Source organism: Bubalus bubalis, chromosome 17 (genome assembly GCF_019923935.1).
Source record: "Bubalus bubalis isolate 160015118507 breed Murrah chromosome 17, NDDB_SH_1, whole genome shotgun sequence".
Taxonomy (NCBI): Eukaryota; Metazoa; Chordata; class Mammalia; order Artiodactyla; family Bovidae; genus Bubalus; species Bubalus bubalis.
Window position 1 is genome coordinate 3,717,699 of NC_059173.1, and position 22,292 is coordinate 3,739,990.

Consider the following 22,292-nt stretch of genomic DNA (forward strand, 5'->3'; position numbering starts at 1 on the left):
AAAGACATTGAGGTGGGGGAGTAACTGCTCTTAACATCATCATAACTTCTAGCCATCATAAGTCTGACACCACCATATTTATTCATTCATCAAACATTTATTTTGCTCCTACCATTTATAAAAAACTCTGCTTGGCCTTGTAGGGAGCAGAGACATAATGACTTGGTCCCTGAGCTGTGGAACTTTTCAGAGAGAGGGAGTTTGGTAAGAGAGGGAGACCTGTAAACACATTATTCATATAGAAAATAGTTTGCAAACATTAATGGAGGTATAAATTATAGCATGTAGAGAAGGGAGCTCTGCATTCTGAATGGGGAATCAAGACAGCTTCACAAATGAGGTGGCATTTTAGGAGGAGAATGTGTATATATAATTTGCTTTGCACATTTTATGGCAGTGGTTTTGGCCACTTCAAAACAATAAAGGCAGACATTTTGCCCACGACTTTAGAACCAGGAAAGAAAGGGAGATGGAGGAGCTTATCTTTCCACTCCTGTCAGCAACAAGCTTCTGAAAGCTTGGTGTTGCCTCCGCATCCCAGGTGCCTCACTCACGGTTAAGAGGAGTATGCCAGCTAGGTTGTTTTGAGCCCTCTCATTTCTGCATTAGGCTATTATCCTCATTTCCATTGGGGCATACAGTAGCCACTTGATTTTTTGAGGTGGGGGGAATCAGTGGTTTTTATAAAAGTGTTTGTGAATGTGACTCTGAAATCCTAGAATTTTAAGTATCACTGAGAAGGAAAGAGAGACAAATGATTGAAGTTTTTCATCAAGCCTGTGTGCGTAAATTGGCTATATCCTTACTTATTTATTGTATTTTTTAAGAGAGGAAGCAAAGATAAAAAAATTGGCAACTTGGCTTTAGCTTTTGAACTTGATCCATTCATTGGCAGCCACAGAGAAGCCAGTCAGTATGAAAGAAACCCCGAATATAAGGTCTAAACTTTGCTCCTGCTGCTTTTGCCCACACGCTATCAACCTAAAACACAATTCCATGTGTAGGCAGCAATTGATTATGGCGTTCATATGCACTCTAGAGTGGCGTATCAATTTCTGCATCCTTTGAATTGATCTTTTCTGACTGGCAGAGGAATCTCCACGTGGGTTGTATGTTTCTGGGGAAAGCCTGGGGCTTAATGAATTGGAACAGGAAATGACAGGGGCTGTATGGTGACAGGCTGCTGCCTGCTTGAGTGCCCTGGGGAAGGTGTTGAATGCTCAAACATTATAGAAATGTTCTGTTTGGCTACTTAGTTCTGTTTCCTGCTATGAACTTTGTTGACATGTAAAATGGTTTTATTCTTCTTAATGTTTATCATTTAATAGAAAAGATTTCAAAGGAAATAGATTTTTAAACTGCCTTTCTGTTATTGCACCTTGGTACATCTGTACATGATCTGAGAGGTGATTTGCCACACTACGTGTGGCCCTTTCTACGTTCTGATGCGGAAAATGACAGTTACCAAAATTGGTTTAGGAGTCCTATGAGAACATCGTCCAACTCAGCCCCATAAGAGGCTTTTTTCCCCCTTCCTTTAGTTCATACTAACCTAATGCAAATATGTAAGTACTAATAGCCTCTGACTGAGAAGATCCCTAATTTAAGATTCAGGATACTTACAATCTTAGCATGAACTGAATACAGTAATACAAGACATCTGAGGCAGGCCTTTCTAACATCTCTTCTCATTAAACAAACAAAAAGCAACTGCTTCCTGCCAAGAGAAAGGTTAAACAGCTGGAAAGTGGGTAAGATATCACACAGTAAATTACCAACAGAGCTTTAAAAATGAAAGGGAGAGAGAACTGCAAGAAGGCAGCATTCAGAGGTTTGCTGTAACTTACACCTAGAAAAGCTATACCAGAAAGCCAGATTCCTCTGAAGTCATGTTCTCATATTTGCCAGGGGTTGTGTTAACCTGGGTCACCTCAGTGCACAGCAGAGAAAGACTGTAGTTAAAAGAGGCATTGAGAAATTCTAAGCGTGACTTCATCAATAAGCTGTGGATATTCCCTCCACCAATCTTTATTTGTTGAAAAGGGACTAGATATAGGACTTACTCAGTAAACACATTGAGTGAATGCACATATGTTATTATAAGCACCCCGAATATCCAAGTGATTAACTGGGATATGTTCAAATTATGCTGGCCTTATAGAGTGAGTTTGGAAGCTTTCCTTCCTCTGCAATTTTTTGAAATAATTTGGGAAGGGTTGGTATTAACTCTTCCCTAAATGTTTGGTAGAATTCACCTGTGAAGCCATCTAGTCCTGGACTTTTGTTTGTTGGGATTTTTTTTTTATTACTAATTCAATTTAATTACTGGTAAATTTTTTATGTTTTCTGTTTCTTCCTGGTTGAGTCTTGGGAGACTGTACATTTCTAGGAATCTGTTCATTTCTTCTAGGTGTCCATTTGGTTGACATGTAGTTGTTCACAGTAATCTTATCCTTTGTACTTATGTGGTGTTGATTGTGGCTTCTCTTTTTTCATTACTGATTTTATTGATTTGGGCCCTCTTTTTCTTGATGAGTCTAGGTGATGGCACCCCACTCCAGTACTCTTGCCTGGCAAATCCCATGGACAGAGGAGCCTGGTAGGCTGCAGTCCATGGGGCTGCTCAGAGTTGGACACAACTGAGCGACTTCCCTTTCACTTCTCACTTTCATGCATTGGAGAAGGAAATGGCAGCCCACTCCAGTGTTCTTGCCTTGGAGAATCCCAGGGACGGGGGAGCCTGGTGGGCTGCCGTCTATGAGGTCACACAGAGTCAGACACGACTGAAGTGACTTAGCAGCAGCAGCAGATAAAGGTTTATCCATTTTGTTTATTTTATCAAAGATAAGATTAGTTTCACTGATCTTTTCTATTGTTTTTTAAGTCTCTATTTCATTTTTTCTGCTCTTTATGATTTCTTTCTTTCTACTAACTTTGGGTTTTGTTTGTTCTCCTTTTTAAAATTCCATTAGGTGTAAAGTTCAGTTGCTTATTTGAGATTTTTCTTGTTTCCTGAGGTAGGCTTGTATAAATATAAATTTTCCTCTTGGAACTGCTTCTGCTATATCTCACAGATTTTGGATTGTTGTATCCTCATTTTCATTCATCTCCAGGTGTTTTTTAAATTTCTTTTCTGATTTCTTCAGTGGTTGTTTAGTAGCATATTGTTCGTTGTTCAGCCACCAAATCGTATCCAACTCTTTGCAACCCCAATGGAATGTAGCATGCCAGGCTTCCCTGTCCCAGAGTTTGCTCAGATCATGTCCATTGAGTTAGTGATGCTATCTAACTGTCTCATTCTCTAGCGACCCCTTCTCCTTTAGCCTTCAGTCTTTTCCAGCATCAGAGTCTTTTCCAATGAGTCATCTCTTTGCATCATGTGGCCAGAGTGTTGGAGCTTCAGCATCAGTCCTTCCTATGAATATTCAGGACTGATTTCCTTTAGGATTGAATGGTTTGATCTCCTTGCAGTCCAAGGGACTCTCAAGAGTCTTCTCCAGTACCACAGTTCAAAGGCATCAGTTCTTTGGTGCTCAGCCTTCTTTATGGACCAGCTCTCACATCCTTATATGACTGCTGGAAAAACCACAGCTTGTACTATATGGACCTTTGTCATATATTTGTCGCATATTGTTTACCCTCCACCTGTTTGCATTTTTTTTGCAGTTTTTTCTTGTAGTTGATTCCTAGTCTTATAGCATTGTGGTTGGAAAGATGCTTGATGCAGTTTCAGTTTTCTTGAACTTACTGACACTTGTTGTCTAGCATGTGATCTCTCCTGAAGAATGTTTTGTATGTACTTGAAAAGAATGTGTTTTCTGCTGCTTTTGGATGGAATGTTTTCTATACATATATATATATGTATACTGCATTTGGTCTAGTACGTCATCTAAGGTCATGTTTCCTTATTGATTTTCTGTCTGGATGATCTGTCCATTGATGTAAGTAGGGTCCCCTACAATTATTGTTACTGTCAACCTCTCCCTTTATGCCACTTAATATTTCAGCTCAGTTGCTCAGTCGTGTCCGACTCTGCGACCTCATGAATTGCAGCACTTACTGTTTGCTCTGTGTATTTAGGTGTTCCTGTGTTGGGTGCGTAGGTACTTATAATTGTTACATTTTCTTCTTGGGTTGATCCCTTCTTTGTTTCTTATTACAGTCTTTGTTTGAAAGTCAATTTTTTCTGCTCTAAGTATTGCTACCTCGGCTTTCTTTGGATTTCCATTTTCACCAAGTACCTTTTTGCCTCCCCTCCCTTTCAGTGTGTGTATCTTCAGAGCTGAAGTGAGTCTCTTGTGGGCAGCATATGTATATATGGGTCTTGTTTTTTCATCCGTGCAACTGCTCTGTCTTTTTATTACAATTGTCTGTCCATTTACATTTAAAGTGGTTATTGATAGATGTGTGTTTGTTGCTGCCGTGAATTGTTTTGTTGGAGTTGTTGTAGTTCATTTTTGTTCCTTTCTTCTTTTGTTCTCTTGCCTTGTGATTTGATGACTGTCCTTTATGATTTGATGTTTGAATTCCTTTATCTTTTCTGTGCATGTATCTATTATTTTTGGGTTTGTGGCTGCCATGAGGTTTGTATGTAACAACCTGTGTGTATACATGATCATTTTAAGTTGCTGATCTCTTAATTTCAAATGCATTTTAATGGCCCCTCCTTAACATTCCCCTTCCCCCATGATTACTGGTTTTGACATATTTTACATCTTTCTGTTTTGCGTACCCATTAAATACTTATTGTGGACATAGACTGGTTTTACTGCTTGTCTTTTAACCTTCCTATTAGCTTGTATGTGATTGATTGACTACCTTTTCTGTGTGTTTCCTGTTATCAATGAGCTTTTGATTTCTGTATTCATGTTTTTAGTTGTGGCCTTTTGTTTTTTGCTTAGAGAAGTCCCTTTAACATTTCTTGTAAAGCTAGTTTGGAGGTGAACTTTTGTAGTGTTTGCTTGTCTGTAAAATTTTTGTTTTCTCTATCAAATCCTGAATGAAAACTTAGCTGAATAGAGTTTTCTTGGTTGTAGGTTCTTCCCTTTCATCACTTTATATATATAGTGCCACTCCTTTCTGGTCTTCAGAGTTTCTGCTGAAAATCCAGCTGGCAGACTTAATGGGATTTCCTTTGTACATAACTTGCTGCTTTCCCTTTGCTGCTCTTAATAGTATCTTTATCTTTCATTTTTGCCATTTTAATTGCAGTGTGTTTTGATGTGATCCCTTTTCAGTTTATCCTGTATTTCTTGGACTTGGATGTCTGTTTCCTTTCCTGGGTTAGGGAAATTTTTAGCTCTTGTATCTTCAGATATACTCTCCACCCCTTTCTTCTCCTTCTGGGATCTCTGTAATGCAAATATTAGAATGCTTGGCGTTGTCCCAGAGGACTCTCAAACTGGCCTCATTTCTTTCTGTTCTTTTCTCTGTTCAGCTTCAGTGATCTCAACTGATCTATTCTTCTGTATCTTCCAATCTATTGATTCCTTCTAATGTATTTTAAATTTCAATTATTGTGTTCTTCAGCTCTATTTGGTTCTTCTTTATAGCTTTTAACTCTTTGTTCAACTTCTCACTGTGTTCATCCATTCTTCTGAGTTGTTTGACCATCGTTATGATCATTACTTTGAACTCTGTATCAGGTAGATTGCCTGTGTCTCCATTTCACTTAGTTCTTCTGGGTTTTATCTTCTTCCTTTGTTTGGGACGTGTTCCTCTGTTGCCTCATTTTGCCGAATTTGCTGGTTTTATTTCTATGTCTCTAGTAAGTTGGTTCTGTTTCCCAAGTTTGGAGAAGTGGCCTTTTGTGGGCGACGTCCTCTGTGTCCCAGCACTGCGCCCCTTGCTCACCAGGTCCACATGCTCTAGGGGCACCCCGTGTAGGCTGCACAGGTAGTTCTGTTATGATGGGCAGCACGGTGGGCGTGGCAGGTCCCCGGTCCAGTCAGGTTGCCAGGCCCTGCCAGGGGAGGAGGCTGCTGGCCTCTGGTTGGCAGGGCCTGGCGGGTCTTAGGGTTAGTGCCGGCCCACCGACAGAGCCTGGTTCTGGGACAGTAGGTGGTGGGGCCCGGGTTTCTGGATCTAGTGTTGGCCCTCTGGTAGGTGGGGTCAGTTCCTACGTGGCTGGCTGTGGGTTCGAGGTGTCCCAAAGCTGGTTCTGGGGCAGTGGTGAGTGGGCTGGATCTGGCATAGCTAACCGAGGAGACTGAGGTCCCATGGAGGTGGTATTGGCCTGCTGGGGGGTGGGAATGGATTCCAGGGCTGCTGGCTGAGAGGCCCAAGGCGTCCCAGAGCTGACCTGCTGGTGGGCAGGGGGTCTGGGGTGGGGGTCCCGGAGCTGCTGCTGGGGTGTTGGCTGGGTCCTGACAAGGCAGGCTGTGGAGCTGTGGTCATCCTGGGGCTGGTGTCCCCCTGCTGGCGGGCGAGGTCAGGGCCCAGGGCACCGTGCTGGAGCTTCCCATCAGTGGGTGAAGTGGGTCCTGGGCCTGGTGTCTGCACACTGGCAGGCAGCGCTAGGTCCTGTGGGCTCTGAATGCAAGGCCTAGGGGCCCCAGAGCTGGTGTTGAACTGCTGGGCGGTGTAGCCGAGGGCCTGGGGTTACTGGGGATCGGGCTGGCTCACTGGTGGGCAGATCCAGTTCCCAGAGCTCTGGCCACAGGGCCCTGGGGATCCTGGAGCTTGTGTGGGTCTGCTGGTAGACAGGGCCATTTCCTGACACAGCTAGCTACAGGATCTGGGGTGTCCCAAGCCTTGTGTTGGCCCATGGGTCTGGGGACCAGACCCCAGCGTGGCTGGCAGATAGGCCCACAGTGTCTCAGAGCTGGTGTTGGCCTGCGGCTGGGCAGCAGGGGCCCAGGTGGTCCCAGGGCCTATGCTGGCCTGTTGATAGGTGGGCTAGGTCCTGCCACGGCAGGCTGCAGGGCTGCGGTGGTCCTGAGGCTGGTGTTCACCCACCAGTGCCTCTACCCTAGGGCCTGGAGCATGTGAGATTTTGTGTGCGCCCTGTAAGAGTGGAGTCTCTCTTTCCCACAGTCCTCTGGGACTCCCCAAAGTAAGCCCCATTGGCCTTCAAAGCCAGATGTTCTGTGGGCTCATCTTCCTGGGGCAGGACCCCAGGGCTGGGGAGCCCAGTGTGGGGCTCAGACCCGCTGCTCCTTGGTGAGAGCTTCTGCAGTAGTACTTATCTTCCAGTTTGTGGGTCCCCCACTCAGGGGTACGGGTCTTGGCTGTACCGCTCCACCCCTCCTACCCATCTTGCCACGTGGTTCCTGCTTTGTATCTAGGTCCTGGGCTTCCTCAGCAGTAGTTGCTCTGTAAACAGTTGTAATTTGGGCATGCCCATGAGAGGAGCTGAGCTCAGGTCCTCCTGCTCTGCCATCTTGGCCTGAACTCCAACCATCTTTTTTCAATGTAATTTTTATTTACATATATGTACGGTTCTAAAGCATACAAATCGGTAGGTCTTAGCATGGCCATAAAGTTGTGCAGCCATCACCACTAATTCCAAGGCATGTCTGTCACCCCGAGAGAAGCCCACGCTTGTTCGCAGTCATTCACCACCTATTCCTCCCCGTCCTCTGTCCCCCATCCATCTACTGCCTCCATGGATTTGACTGCCATCATAAATGGGATCCGACAGCGTACAGCCTTTGGTGCCTGGCGACTGTCTAGGATAGTCGTCCACGTTGCGCTGCACGTCGGTGCTCGGTTCCTCCCTATGGCTGAATGGCGCTCCACCGCACGGGCACACCGCAGTTCGCCGTTCCGTTCATCCGCCAGTGGACATTCGGGCTACCACCTTTTTGCTATTAAAAATAATCCTGATACGAACTTTTTGATTACCTGCCAAACTCTCTGCACACCAGCTGCACCGCTTTACTTCCCAACAACAGCGCCTGAGGGCTCTGATTTCCCCACAGCTCGGCCTTGGCCTCTCCATCTCCCCAGGCACTTTTTGTCTCAAGCCGCCCTCGTGGATGGGAAGGGAGAGCCCACTGTGGTTTTGATTGGCATTTCCCTATTGACTCATGGGAAGCATCTTTTCATGTGCTTGTTGGCCCTTTGTATTTCTTGGGGGGAGCTGTCTGTTCTAATCCTATGCCCATTTAAAAATTGGGTTTTCCTCTTACAGTAGTTGGAAGCCTTCTTTATATATTCTGGATACAAGTCCTTTAAAAGACACATGATATTCAAATATTTTCTTCCATTCTGTGGATGGTCTCGATGATGCCCTTCAAATCACAAAAGCCTTTAATTTTGATGAAATACAACCTGTTTTTTCTCTGTTGGTTGTGCTTTTGCTCTCCTATCTATGAAGTCATTGCCGATTCAAGGTGATGACGATATACAAGTGTGGTTTTTCACCAAGAATTTTGTACTTCCATGTGGATCTTCAGTCCGTTTTGAGTTAACTTTGATATATCATGTGAGGTAGGGACCCAACTTCATTCTTTTGCATGTGACTATCCACTTATCCCGGAGAAGGCAGTGGCACCCCACTCCAGTGTTCTTGCCTGGAAAATCCCATGGATGGAGGAGCCTGCTAGGCTGCAGTCCATGGGGTCGCAAAGAGTCAGACACGACTGAGCGACTTCCCTTTCACTTTTCACTTTCATGCATTGGAGAAGGAAATGGCAACCCACTCCAGTGTTCTTGCTGGAGAGTCCCAGGGATGGGGCAGCCTGGTGGGCTGCCGTCTGTGGGTTCGCACAGAGTCTGGCACGACTGAAGTGATTTAGCAGCACTTTATTTATTTCTGCTAGAATGTGTATTGTTCCCTCTTGCTTGCTTTAGGTTTATTTTGCACATCTTTTTTAGTTTCTTAAGGTATATGTGCTTAGTATATAGAAAGCATTAGTTGCTCAGTTGTGTCCGACCCTTTGTGACCCCATGGTCTGTAGCCCGCCAAGCTCCTGTCATGGAATTCTCCAGGCAAGAATAGTGGAGTGAGTAGCCATTCTCTTCTCCAGGGGATCTTCCCGATTCAGGGATCAAACCCATGTCTCCAATTCAGGGATCAAACCCAGGTCTCCTGCATTGCAGGCAGATTCTTTACCATCTGAGCCACCAGGGAAGCCCAAGAAAACTGGAGTGGGTAGCCTATCCCTTTTCCAGGGGCTCTTCCTGACCCAGGAATCGAACTGGGGTCTCTTGCACTGCAGGCAGATTCTTTACCAGTTGAGCTACCAAGGAAGCCTCTTAAGGTGTATGGTTAATAATTAATTAGAGGTTTTTTTAAGGATAACATTTATAACCATAACTTTCCATCTAGGCTTTAGCTGCATTGAGTAACTTGATACGCTCTGTTCTTGTTTTCATTTATCTCAAAGAGTTTCCCAATTTTCCTTGAATTTCCTAATTTTCTTCGTTGACCTCTTGGTTGTTTTAGTGTGTGTTGTGTGATTTCCACATATATGTGATTTTCTCACAGTACCTCCTGTTATTGATTTCTTTTAAAAAAATTTATTGAAGTATAGTTAATTTATAATGTGTTATTTCTGCTGTACAGTAAAGTGACTCATATATATATTCTTTCTCATATTGTTTTCCATTATAGCTTATTGCAGGATATTGAATACAGTTCCCTATGTTATACAGTAAGACCTTGTTTTTTTAACCATCCTATATATATATATATAAAATGGTTCGCAGCTGCTAGTCCCACGCTCCCCATGCCTTCCTCCCTCATCCACCACTAAACCACCACAGTCGGTTCTGTGTGTGTCTGTTTTGCAGATGTGCTCATTTGTACTGTATTTTAGATTCCACATACAAGTGACATCACATGGTGTTTGTCTTTCTGACTTATTTCACTCAGTAGAGTAATCTCTGGAGAAGGCGATGGCACCCCACTCCAGTACTCTTGCCTGGAAAACCCCATAGACGGAGGAGCCTGGTGGGCTGCAGTCCATGGGGTCACTAAGAGTCGGACATGAATGAGCGACTTCACTTTCACTTTTCACTTTCATGCACTGGAGAAGGAAATGGCAACCCACTCCAGTGTTCTTGCCTGGAGAATCCCAGGGATGGGGGAGCCTGGTGGGCTGTCGTCTATGGGGTCGCACAGAGTCGGACACGACTGAAGGGACTTAGCAGCAGCAGCAGCAGCAGCAGCAGGGTAACCTCTAGGCCCATCCTTGTTGCTGCAGATGGCATTATCTCATTCTTTTTAATGGCTAAGTAATATCCCATTATAATATACATATCACATCTTTTGTATCCATTCATCTGTCCATGGACATTTAGGTTGCTTGCATCACCTGGCTATTATAAATAGTGCTGCTGTGAACATAGATATGCATGTATCTTTTCAGATTATAGTTTTGTCTGAGTATATGCCCAGGAGTGGGCTTGCTAGATCATATGGCAACTCTTATTTTTAGTTTTTTAGGGAACCTCCATGCTGTCCTCCATAGTGGCTGTGTCAGCCTGCGCTCGCACCGGCACTGTGGGAGGTTCCCTTTTCATCACACCCGCTCCAGCATTCCTTATTTGTTGAGTTTTTAACGATGTCCGTTCTGGCCAGTATGAGGTGGTAGCCTCATCACAGTTTTGATCCGCCTTTCGCTAGTAATCAGCAGTGATGAGGCGTTGGCTGTCTGTATATCTTCTTTGGAGAAATGTCTGTTTAGATTCTGACTGTTTTTTGATCGGGTTGTGTTTTTGATAGCTTCATGAGCTGTTGTAAATTTTGGAGATTAATCCCTTGGTTTGGTTGCTCTGTTGGCAAACATTTTCTTCCATTCTGTGGGTCGTCTTTTCATTTCAGTTTTGGTTTCATTTGCTATACAAAAGCTTTTAAGTTTAATTAGATCCCATTTGTTTCCATTTTTGTAAGTTATTTTAAATTATGAAACAGAAGAACTGATCTTCAAGTTGCAGGTGTTCAATACAAGCTTTTTATTTCCCTAACACTAAACTGCATGGATCTAAGGAAACTGTATTTAATGAGCAAAACTTTCAAAGCAAAGAAAAAGCAGGTCACTCATTCCTATACAGCAATAGTCCAGTGAAGGCAAAGCTCTCAGTGTATTGTGCAAGGTGAAAAGGAAGCTCTCAGGCTTCCGAATTGCAGGATCTTCTTAAAGCTCAGGGACAATACACCTGGCTGGCTTTTAGGGCATCTTTCCAGACAGTCTCATTCAACATCAGCACTCCAGGCAGGGCAGGTCAAAGCCTTTCAGAGCCAGGAAAATACCTCCTGCAGTGCTTAATCATACGCATCTCAAGGCCTGTGGATAAAACTCCATATCAAAAGGAGGCTTGGGTCCCAAACAAGTATTGAGTGGCTCACTTATTTGTCAACCAAAATGATTTCTTTAGTGCATGGACAACTCCGCTGAGATTTATTAAGTCCTTGTATAGACTTACTCTTATGGAGGATGCAAAGATGAAAAACACGATTCTCAACTTCCAGGGATTTTATGTTCCAGGGGAGAACCGGTAGAGGAGAATTCCAGTTAAGAGGTTGTGTGTGCTCGAGAGAGCACCTTTGGAAGAGGAAACTGAACTAGGCCTTGACAGACTAAGACTCCTTTTTTACAAATGTGGATGAGAAGAGCGAGCAGTTCTTCATACTGCAACCCGAGTGATCTCTCTGAAGCACAAATCTAATCATGACAGTCCTCTAGTCCTCTTCACCGATGAGAAATATTAACACTCACTTTGTTTTATGAGATGATAGTGCCCAGCACACAGTGAACCGGGAAACTGAGGCCCAGGAGGGGCCACGTCACCCCCAAAGCCAGGTACTTAATGCGGAACCAACCCGGCACGCAGGGCCCTGGGGAACACTCCTCTCCTTAGGCGCCTCCACGGCCAGCTTAGGCTAAAGAAAATGAGCACCCAGAACAGAAGCACATCCATCCACAGGCCGTGGCGGATGGTCCAGCCGTTCAGACCCACGGGCGTGTCTGCGTGGATCCACCCAGACAGATGCTCAAGACGGCTGCTGACCGAATGAGGAAAGGTGCAGAGATTGTATGTAGCTGAATCCTGTTCGCACATAACTAACGATGTTGGTGAGTGGCAGTAAGAGCTCTGGAATAATACCGAAGGAGGGGCATTTGGCAGAACTTTCACTTGTTAACATATACCTTTGTTGCTAGAATTTTGTGTGTTTTTTTGTGCGGGGGGTTCATCTTGTTTTATTTACAAGGAGCATAAATCTTGATTCTAATTAAAAAGAAACTTCTAACAGCCCTCCACTGGCCCTCAGGATCGTGTCCAAACTCCTTACTGAGGCCCCTCTTGATCCGCCAGCCTCCAGGCTTCCTCCCTGACTCCAGCTCCCAGAGCTCCAGGCTCTCTGCCCTCTGGGCTGTGGGCTTCCTGTTCTCTTTGCCTTTCTTTTCTCTTCTCTCCATGAGGCTGGCTTGTGTTTATCCTCCAGGGTTGGTGCTTCCTGAAATACTTTCTTCACTATAGATTGGCAGCATATTGCCTTGCTTTCCTTTTTTCCTGTCCTTCCTGGACTGCTTTGCCAGCTCCTTTCTTCTCCCTGGCCTTTGGCTCAGTCCTCGGCCACCTCTTCTCTTGGGGGTGAGCGAGAATGTGCCCATCCCCTGCCTGCGTTGTCGCTCTGCCTCACTCTCCCACGTCCAGCCCCAGCCCACACCTCCCTCTGAGCACGCAAACCCTCCAGCAGGTGGCATGGTCGTCCTTCCCGTGCATTTCTCCCCTCTCTGCAGGGCAAATACTTTTCTTTATGGTATGGCTGCTTCCTTCTCACCCTGAGCACGAAGGCCCTGTACCTGCTCCTGAAGGTTCTTGAAAACACAACTCTGGGGTTCTCCCCACTGAAAACCCCTCAGAGGCTTCCCATGGCTCTAGGGACATAGACCATCCTCTTCGAGCCCAGACTTGGCTTGTCTGAGCCAAGCCCACCTCCCTCTGTGCCCCCTGCTCTTCAGCCCCACCGGCCTTACAGTGCCTCCCTGCAAAGGGCCTCACTTCCGGGCCCACAGCCCTGTTGGCCTGGCCACAGCGTGCCCTCCTTGCAGCCTCTCCTGCCCCCGGTTGGTGCCTGGTTACCACCTCTTTCTATCCACAGAAGTCACACTCCTCAGGGAAACCCTTCCTGATGCCGAGACCAGAGCCTCGTCCTGATGGGGGCTCAGAGCCCCATCACAGCCCTTCTCAGGGTTTACTATGAAGGTCTGCGTAACCCATGGACTCACTAGGCAGAAAGCTCAGGCTGGGGACTGGGCTTATTTCCCTCCCTCCATGTCCCCCAGGTCTAGCAAGGACAGGCACTCAGAAATGTGGAAGTTGAGGGAGAGGAGACGGATGAGAAGAGTTAAGGGGAGAAGGTCCATGGGGTGAAGAACAGCTGAGTATGCCTGGGAGGCCAGCTGCTGTCAGAGCAAGGAATCTGGGTTGTAGTTTGTGAACTGAAGGAGGTCAGCCACGCTCCTGGGGCGGGACAGATGAATTACATGGATCAGCACAACAGAGGGTGACGGGATGACCGAGTACATTCCAGAAGGCCTTCCGTAGCCAGTCTGGATTGATACTGGCTGTGTCTCTGAGAAAAGGAACTTGGGGCTGGATTTTCTCTTCTGTGTGCTCGTCCCGTCTCTCGTGTTACTGCTCTGGGGGAGTGACTCGGGAGGGCCTCTCTCTCAGCGGTCTGGTGCTTCATCCGTTAGCTCATCAGGACGGGCAGGCCCATAGAGCTAGCCAGGGGAACCTTTCTGTACCTTTCTTGAGCAAAGTGTCCAACACTTTTTCAATTCATTTTTTCTTTTAAACAGGTGTTTACTAAAGTAAGCAATGACCTGCAGCTGTCTGGAGCCTGAGTGGCAGATTCATCCAGCTTATTGGGCACAAGGGTGGGTTACACCCCAAAGGCTGCTTTTGCGGGACGCCTGGACAACATGTGGATCTCCTCCACATCTGAGAGCCGAAGGGAGCTCAGGTAAGTGGTCCATGATTAGGCTTGTGAGAAACACTGTTTAACTGGAGGTGAGGCCTTGCGGCAGTGTCTGCTTTGGGAGCCAGGCTGGGATCACCAGCTGCTGCTGCTGCTAAGTCACTTCAGTTGTGTCCAGCTCTGTGCGACCCCAGAGACGGCAGCCCACCAGGCTCCCCCGTCCCTGGGATTCTCCAGGCAAGAACACGGGAGTGGGCTGCCATTTCGTTCTCCAGTGCATGAAAGTGAAAAGTGAAAGTGAAGTCCCTCAGTCAAGTCCCTCAGTCATGTCCGACTCCTAGTGATCCCATGGACTGCAGCCGACCAGGCTCCTCTGTCCATGGGGTTTTCCAGACAAGAGTACTGGAGTGGGGTGCCATTGCCTTCTCTGCACCAGCTGCTAGGTTATACTTAAGCAGACCTCCTTCCCTACCTGTGACTGTGAGTGCAAAGCAACCCAGATGTGCCTCCACACTAGGCTATAAAGAAACAATTAACCACGGTTAATAGCCCAGAATTTGTTATTTCTGTATTCTATTCCCAAGGTTCCCTCCTAAGTTATTACCCATGAAGAAACATAAAACTGCACATAAAACTGTGTATTTCATAGAAACAAAGAGCTCTTTTTTAATTTCCTTTTGCTTTAAAACAGTGGGCCTTCCTAGCTAGAAATGAGGTTCACTCCCAGAGCTGGGAAAGGCTGTCTGCCACTCAGGGTCTACATCATTACAATCCAGGGACAGGACAGCTAGTGTCAGAACCTAATCCAAAATGAAAACTGGGCCCCTTATTATAGACAGTAGGAATATATTTGGAACTGCAGTAGAAGCGCATTAGACCAAGACAAGGCCCTTCTGAGCCCTGTGTGACTGTGGAGGCTGTGCACACAGAATGTTCTGGGTCCTAGTGGTGGGGGGAGGGGTTGGGGGAAGACTCCACCCTGAGGAGTTCAGCACACAAGCAGCTTCTCCCCAGGCAGAGCCTCTGTAGCGGAGGGAGCCTCAGGAGAGGCCTGAACAAAGCCCGGGGGGCCAGGGCCAGCATCCTCTTGGTGGGCCTCCCAGCTCTGACCTGCCCGAGGTGAGGTAGTAGAAGGGTGGAGGCTCAGAAGAGAACTGGGGGCCTTAGGACAGCGGGAGGAGGGGTGGGAACGGGTGGAGAGAACACTGGGATTGCGGCGTGGAGAGGGAGTTTCTAGGCATGGGATTAGCCCGGTTTTATTTTATATCAAATTTAGATGATGTTTTTTTCCCCTCTAAACCTCTATCCCTCCCCTCATCCTCCGCCAAAGTAAATGATCCAGCGGGTCAAGGCGGAGCCTGCAGCACGTCCTGCCCCTCTGCCTCAGCAGTGCTCGCCGAGTCCTGTCACTTCCCCTCCAGGTCCCTGCTGGGCCTGCACGTCTGCTTCTCTCTGGATCCACTGAGGCCACCACCACTTCTGGCTTTGTCTGTGACAGCAGCCACCTCACTGCCTGGCTTTTGGATCACCAGACTGGAGTTTGAGTCTGCATTCTGCTGCAGGTTAGCTGAGCGACCTTGGATAGGGCTCTTCAGCTCGCTGAGCCTCAGCTGCCTCATCTGTAAAACGGGGATAACACCTATCTTAAACAATGGTGGTCTGGACAAAAGGGGCTTAGCACATAGTACTTGCTCAGCGAATTGGCTTCTTGTCTCCCTCTTCATCCCTCAGACCCTGGTTTACACGTTGCTTCCCTAGGGACCTCTCCTGACTCGCTGCAGTTTCCCACAGACCCCTAGACTGCTCCGCAGCATTCTCTCACTTACCCGTCTTGTCAACAGTCTTCTCCGTGAATACAGGGTTCTGGCTTTCTCTGCCTCAGCTACTGAGGTGCCTGACATGAAGTAGGGGTTTGTTTTTTGCTATGTGACTGCTCTCCCTGTACATAATCAAAGGTTTCCAGACGTGGGGAGGTCCCTGTAATGTTCTCCCACCAACTCCAGCTAAGTGGACAGATGACCACATTATATAAACAGTGGAAACCAAGAGTACCCCACCTGATTTAAGTTAGACCTAGGGTGCTGGGGCAACTCATCATAGCAGATCCTGTTCATGAGCAGCAGATCTGGGTCAGGTAAGACCCACTCAGGGCCAGGCTGCTGCAGCCAGGAAGCCAGTGCTCCAGACTGACATACACTTCCCTGGGAACGCAGTCAGGCTGGGGCAAGCCCACCCCCGGGGGGAATGACGGCGGCCCTCCGCTCATGGACCCAGGGCCACCCAAGCGGTTGAGCCAACGCTGCTTCTCAGGCCTTGACAGCTCCCCACTGAGGCTGACCGATCACGGGAGAGGTGTGCACACCAAGGGGTCGATGCCCTGAGAAGCCCAAGGTATGGAGGGACTGGGTGGTGGTTTTACCTTTGTAAAATAACATGACTGACTAGAAAAGTACGTTAAAAATCTGCAGAGGATGATGAGTTATGAGATGAGCAGTCGTGAAACCCACCACTGTCCAGAAGGTCACTTATCCTCTCCAGCCTCTAGAGATGTCCAGGGCCCTGGCTTTTGTAGTTATCATGTCTTTGCACCGGAAATAACACTTTTGCCTGGTTTTGAACCTTTAAAGAATGGAATCATTCAGCAGATGATTTCCTTTTCTCCCATTTGGTGTTACATAGACTTGTGCCTGTGTTTGTGTATGTAACTAGCTCCTTCACTCTTGCTTCGTTATGCTCTGCAGGGGAGCATTTCAGCCTGTTTGTCCCTTGCCCCGCTGGCGGACACTGCGCTGTTTCCGGCTCGTGTGCTTTCACTGCCTTCGGGTGAGGCTGTCCTGGAGGACTCGCCGGGGCGGCGGGGGTTTGGAGCAGAGGCGGCGGGGGAGAAGCAGGAGCAGCCGTGGGCACAGCGGTGGGCAGGCAGGAGGGACTCCCGGCCCAGAGAGGGCTGTGGGAGTGGGGTGGGCGGTGCTGTGGAGGAAAGGGTGCCAGAGGGCCCCTCCGGAAGTTTACCCCTACTCGGACTACGGAGTGCAGCTCCCCTCTGAGGGCAGGGGTTCAACTCCCCCCACCTTCTGTACCTGCTGTCTGAGCCCACTACTCTGCTCCCTAGGGGCACCTCTGGTGGCTCTCCTTTCCAAAAATGGGCAGACATCAAGAAGTTTGTGTTTGGGAAGTTCAGGGGTCGCCACTGCCCAGAATGGAGGTGAGGCACCAGCACGGTGGCCTATGGCTTGGCTCCCGGGCAGGGCTACCCAGCCAGAGAAGCTGTCCCCGGTCACACTCCCCCCCGACAGAGGCTGGATCTTTGTTAGTTCACACTGGAGACCACCCTGGCTAGAGGTGGCCAGGAATCCTGTGAGCACTGAGAGCCCGACACGTCCCCCTTCTTCCTCCAGTTGGGCAGGTACAGGCAAGAGACGTTCCTTGCCTTGGAGCAGGCCGGCTGCCTAGCAAACAAGAAGGGTTCCTGCCCCCTCCAACTCTGGACGACATGGGAAAGCAGGTATGGGGGGGACTCCGGCAGAGCAGAAGTTCAAGTGTGCGCTTTCAGGATGCTACCCCCCCAGGCTGCATGGCAATTAACTTTGTAAAACACGACTATTTCCTCATTGGTTCCTCTACAGCTTTGTGGGTTAACCAGACAAACTTCCCCACAGAGGAGAATCAGAACAGACTGGAGTGGTCAGAGCCACAGCCTAAATCACCGAAAGAGCTAGAACACAGGTCCCACCATCTCTGGATCAGGGCAGCACAGACCTACACAGGCATGGGCCTAGGCAGACACCCAGCTCTGGCTTCTTCAGGCTACGAGTTGTCTCAAGCCCGATGGAGTCAGTGTCTGCTGCCACTTACTAACGAGTGCAGCCCCTGGCCAGTGAGGACTCAGAACAAGGTCCAGGAATAAGTGAAGAGCTGCATGGCGGGTGGTTTGACTATCAAAGGGCTGAAGAGAAGCTCTCCGGAAAACCAGAGAAGGCCTTGACTAAAAACCACCCTTGTGGCTGACTGTATTATGGAAATCAAACATGAAACCATGTCCTGTGTACAATCACATAACTTTAGGATGGAAATATATATATATATATATATATATAAAATACTCAAGAATTAGCTCATAGTTGCAAATACACTCTACTAATAGATACTTGTTCCAGTCAAGCCTTTTTCACTATTTACCATGTGAAACTCTGGTCTCTGTCTACAGTGGGTTAACTCTAAAAGGGCTTTCCAGGTCCCAGTTCTTTCTGGATAATGAGGATCTTTTATCTGCCTAGTCTTCCCTAACAGACGGCAGTGCCAGAGACAGAAATGCCACATTATCTCCTGGGATAGGGATGCATCTAAGGCACCGAAGAAGGCTGTGCAGAGCCACCGGTCTCATTAGTTGTTAAAAGAGCAAGTCAGCTGGTATATCCAGAGCTGTCAGAAGCAAAGTGTAAGCTGAGGTTTCAGTTAGGGCCGCAGAGATGAAGGGCAAACAGGTGACTTCAGACACCCAGGCTCTTGTCCTCAGCTTTTCAGGCCTTGGCAGCGATCTCCGAAAGTCTAGAGGGCTTTGGAGGGCAGAGCTACGGAGGACATGAGAGGCAAGGGTGATCCAGATGTCCAGGTAAGGAGAAGCAAAGGATTCGCCCCCTTGCCCTCCCTGCCTCAGGCAGCGCACAGGAGCTGTGGGCAGTGGCTTTAGCTGCCAAGGTTCATTCCTGCCTAGTGTGGCTCAGAACTTCCTAAGGCAGGCAAGGCTTTGGGGAGGAATTCAGCTACCATCTGGAAAGAGGAGGTTAACTTCCTACCTGGACGTGGCGGCGAGGAAGGCAGAGTGGCATCAGGTTCGCAACTGCCGCAGGCTGACTGGTAAGGAACTGCGCCATCCCCGCGCCTTAGACCCGGCACGCAGAGGACTGGCGACAGGCCCGGGCTGCAGGCCTCCTGGCTCTGCCCTCCTTCCAGCTGACAGGACTGGGTGAGCAGAGTCTTAGGCCCTGAGAACTAGTCCCTCGGGCTGCACAGGGTGTGCACGTGAGGCGGCCTCGCACGCTGGCTCGGGAACAGCTGGTGCCTTAACACCTTCTCCGAGCCCCTGGGGAAGACGGCCTTCACTGCATTTCTGGCAGAGACATGGATGGAACTGTTAATATATTAAGTACCTTGATTTATACAAGTCTCCAAGGAAGCATGTGTGGAAGCAGAGCCAACAACTGAACGTCAGGAACACCAGCACCACACAGGAGCAAGGACAGGACAGTCTGGCACAGCCCCAAAGGCCAGCTGCAGCAGCAGAAGAGCCAGCAGGCACGGCAGGTCCTTGGGGACCCCAGAGAACACACATGTTGGGCACAGACGTCTGAGGCAGCAGCTGGCTGGTCCATCAAGTCAAATGAAAGAACAGAAATGGCACCCAGGTCGGGTCCCCAGGGCTGGCAGGAACTTCAAAACTGGGAGCCGCCCCAGTAGTGTGTGTCAGCGGTTACCAGCATCTAAGGGGGACTTGAAAGACCTCCAGTTCTAGGGGATGACTGTCCAACAGGCAAAGTACAGTAGGGGAGCCATTTATAATTAACTCAGTCTGTTTTAATTTGGGTGATGAAGCCTTAAGTATGGGCTCCTCTGGCATTGGAGATGGCAAGGAGGGTGAGCTGAAGGTAAGGTCGTCACTCTCTTGCAACCTTAGGCTCACCTGCTAAGTAGCAGACACAGCCTGGCCCAGGCCCGTGCCTCAGACATCTGCGCTGCTTAGAGGCAAGGCCCCCTCTCCCTCCCCTGCTGCGCAGCCTGCAGAACCAGCTGCTCTGTGTAGCTCCTGGCTTGTGCAGTCTTCAGTCAGAAACCTAAACCTCGCCAGCTGTTCAGCAAACTGAGGCCACCTCAACTCCAACAAGCAGTTTTTCTCTGGCTCCTCTTTCCCATTGCTTTCATAGGATTCTAAGGCAGCAGTGCACCCCTAAGGCAGACCTGCATCCATTAAAATACATCAGTGTTTAAAGTTCATAGATGAGCTCTGACGTCTTCAAGTAGTGACAGTCACACGATACTGTAAGTGAACTTAGACCAGGATGTCACCTCTGTAAGGTGGAAGACCCAGGGCAGGGCCAGCTGTCTTCAAGTTTTAAGACCGGTGAGACAGGAGCCTGCCTGGCTCTGATCATTCCCAATGTCCTCCAGCAGTGAAAGTCACCTTGTTTCATGGACAGAGGGGCAGGGAGCACTTACTAGGTCCTCCTCATCGACCCAGCCCTGGGGCCAGTGCTCCACTCCAGCTGAGGAGGTGCTCAGCTGGCCCAGGCTTGTGGGCTCAGAAACCCCAGAGTCTTTACACCAAATAACTGGTTTTGAAACTGGCTTTTATGGCAGCACCTCAGAGGCTCCCTGCACTCCCTCACTCCAAGTGTCATATTAAATAGTGAAAATCATCCATAACAGGTACGCTCAGAGACAAAGCACACATGGCTTAGGCTGCTGGAGCCCTCAGGTAAGGCCTCCGGTTTCGTGCTTGTGAGGGCTTCTTGGGTCGGTGCTGGGGTCACCACGCCTGGGTGTTAGTGGCTGTCACCACGTGTAATTTTAGCGATTATAACCTTTGGGTGCTTCTCACCTGATGTATGGAAGATAAGGGCTGAAAGCAGGTCCTGGATAGTCCTCTATTAATCCTTTTTTTCAAGCATCTACTTCAGTTTTGTCCATAACCAGAGACTGCAGACAAGCTGTAACTATTTCCACTTACATAGATAAAAATCAGGCTTTTTCCTCTATACCATTCCAAATAAAAACAGGTATGAATTGGACACTGAGTTCACAACTTGCATTAGTCAGAAATGCTTCCCCACCCTGACCCCTGCCACCCCACTGATTTTAAGACATTATGACTTGAATTTAGTTCATTCTATTAACATTGTTCTTAGGTACTTGAAAGGTTAAAAGAAAAAAAAAAAAAAACTGGATTATATATGTCAAAACTTTTTGATTTTGGTACCAGGGATCGGAGGACTTACAGTTTAAGCCTTTGTGTAGTGACTGCTAGGCTCGTCTCCAAGATTTCTGATTTGGCTAATCCAAAGAGAACCAGGTTAGAATAACTATTTATCTAAGGCTGCTTTCTGGAAGCCCAAGAGCTCTGAGGGGAAGGCATCAGGAGAGAATGTTTTATTTACATTTTGCTTTCACTGGTAACCCTGGATGAATCTTTGCTGCTCCCTGAATCTCATTTTTCTCAACAAAGCATCACAAACTCAAAATGGATTAAAGACCTAAATGTAAGACCAGATACTATAAAACTCTTAGAGGAAAACATGGGCAGAATACTCTTTGACATAAATAGCAGCAATATGTTTTTCAGTCCATCTCCCAGAGTTATGGGAATAAAAACAAAAAGGGGACCCAATTAAACGTGAAAGCTTTTACACAACAAAGGGAATCACAAGGTGACCCACAAGGGATTAGTCACCCAACAGCTCATACAACTCACTAACAACAACAAAACCCAATCAAAAAATGGGCAGAAAACCTAAACAGACATTTCCCCAAAGAAGATATACGGACGGCCAAGAGCCACATAAAAAATGCGCATTAGTCATTATTAGGGAAATGCAAATCAAAACTTCACAAGAGAGAAACAGAATGAGTGTTTGGTTCCCAGAGGGGAAGGGTGGGGTGAGGTGGGAGAGGATAGTTTGGGAGTTTGGAATTCACATGGACACACTGCTGTTCTTAAAACAGATGACCAACAAGAACCACTGTAAAAAATAAAACCAGGAGGGTGGATTAAATCAGTAATTTTAATCATCCAAACCTTCCTTCAAATCAGATCTTAGGTGGAAGCCCAATACTAAAAAGGGCTGGAGGCTCGCTCCCCACAGAAGAGCACGAAAACCACAAATCTACCCACCTAAGATCCCTTACCCACCTCTAACATCAGGATTTCAAGTCCCAGGCCTCTGAGACACAAACGTGGACTCCTGCTGTCCCCTCCGTGTCTCTTGAACAGACTAGGGAAGAGTGGATTTACTCCCGGCACCTAAACACTGGCCACACGACTGACTAGCGAAGCACAGTGCAAGGGGCTGAACAACTGCGGGTGAAAATGCTACCTCCTCCGTTTACACCCTCACTCAGTCTACAGCAGAGTCAAGGCTGTTGCAGTAGCAGGTGCTGCTTTCAGCAGCAACAGGGTATTTAGCCAGGATCCAAGCCTCGGGTTACGTTTTGCATTTAGAAAAAAATCTTAACACCAGTCTGGAAGCAGTTAAGTCAGTTTTGAAAGCCGATGTAAAATTTCACTGAAAATACAACTGAAATGCCAACTGCCGTGAGCAGTGTTAACAGAAGCTAAGAACATGGATATGATAGAAAAGACAGTGATAAAATACAACAGCATTTGAAACCTTTGTTAATTCCTACTTCAGAGGGTACCCTTTCC

General features: G+C 47.7%; 1 protein-coding gene across 7 annotated transcripts in view; it reads left to right on the forward strand.

Annotated features, from left to right (window-relative positions):
- Positions 1-22,292, forward strand: part of LOC102393336 — a 57,064-nt gene that overhangs the window by 4,713 nt on the left and 30,059 nt on the right. For 3 of the 7 annotated variants that reach the window (XM_025267384.3, XM_044929969.2, XM_025267386.3), the window contains exons 2-5: positions 13,758-13,921; positions 15,207-15,438; positions 16,618-16,699; positions 17,275-17,381. In XM_025267384.3, coding sequence (XP_025123169.3) covers positions 13,777-13,921; positions 15,207-15,438; positions 16,618-16,699; positions 17,275-17,381 — 566 coding nt within the window. In that variant the 5' untranslated portion in view covers positions 13,758-13,776. Of the gene's footprint in view, positions 1-2,337; positions 2,600-13,757; positions 13,922-15,206; positions 15,439-16,617; positions 16,700-17,274; positions 17,382-22,292 lie in introns of those variants that run through there. The other 4 variants (XM_025267387.3, XM_025267388.3, XM_044929971.2 and 1 more) reach the window with 3 other exon arrangements.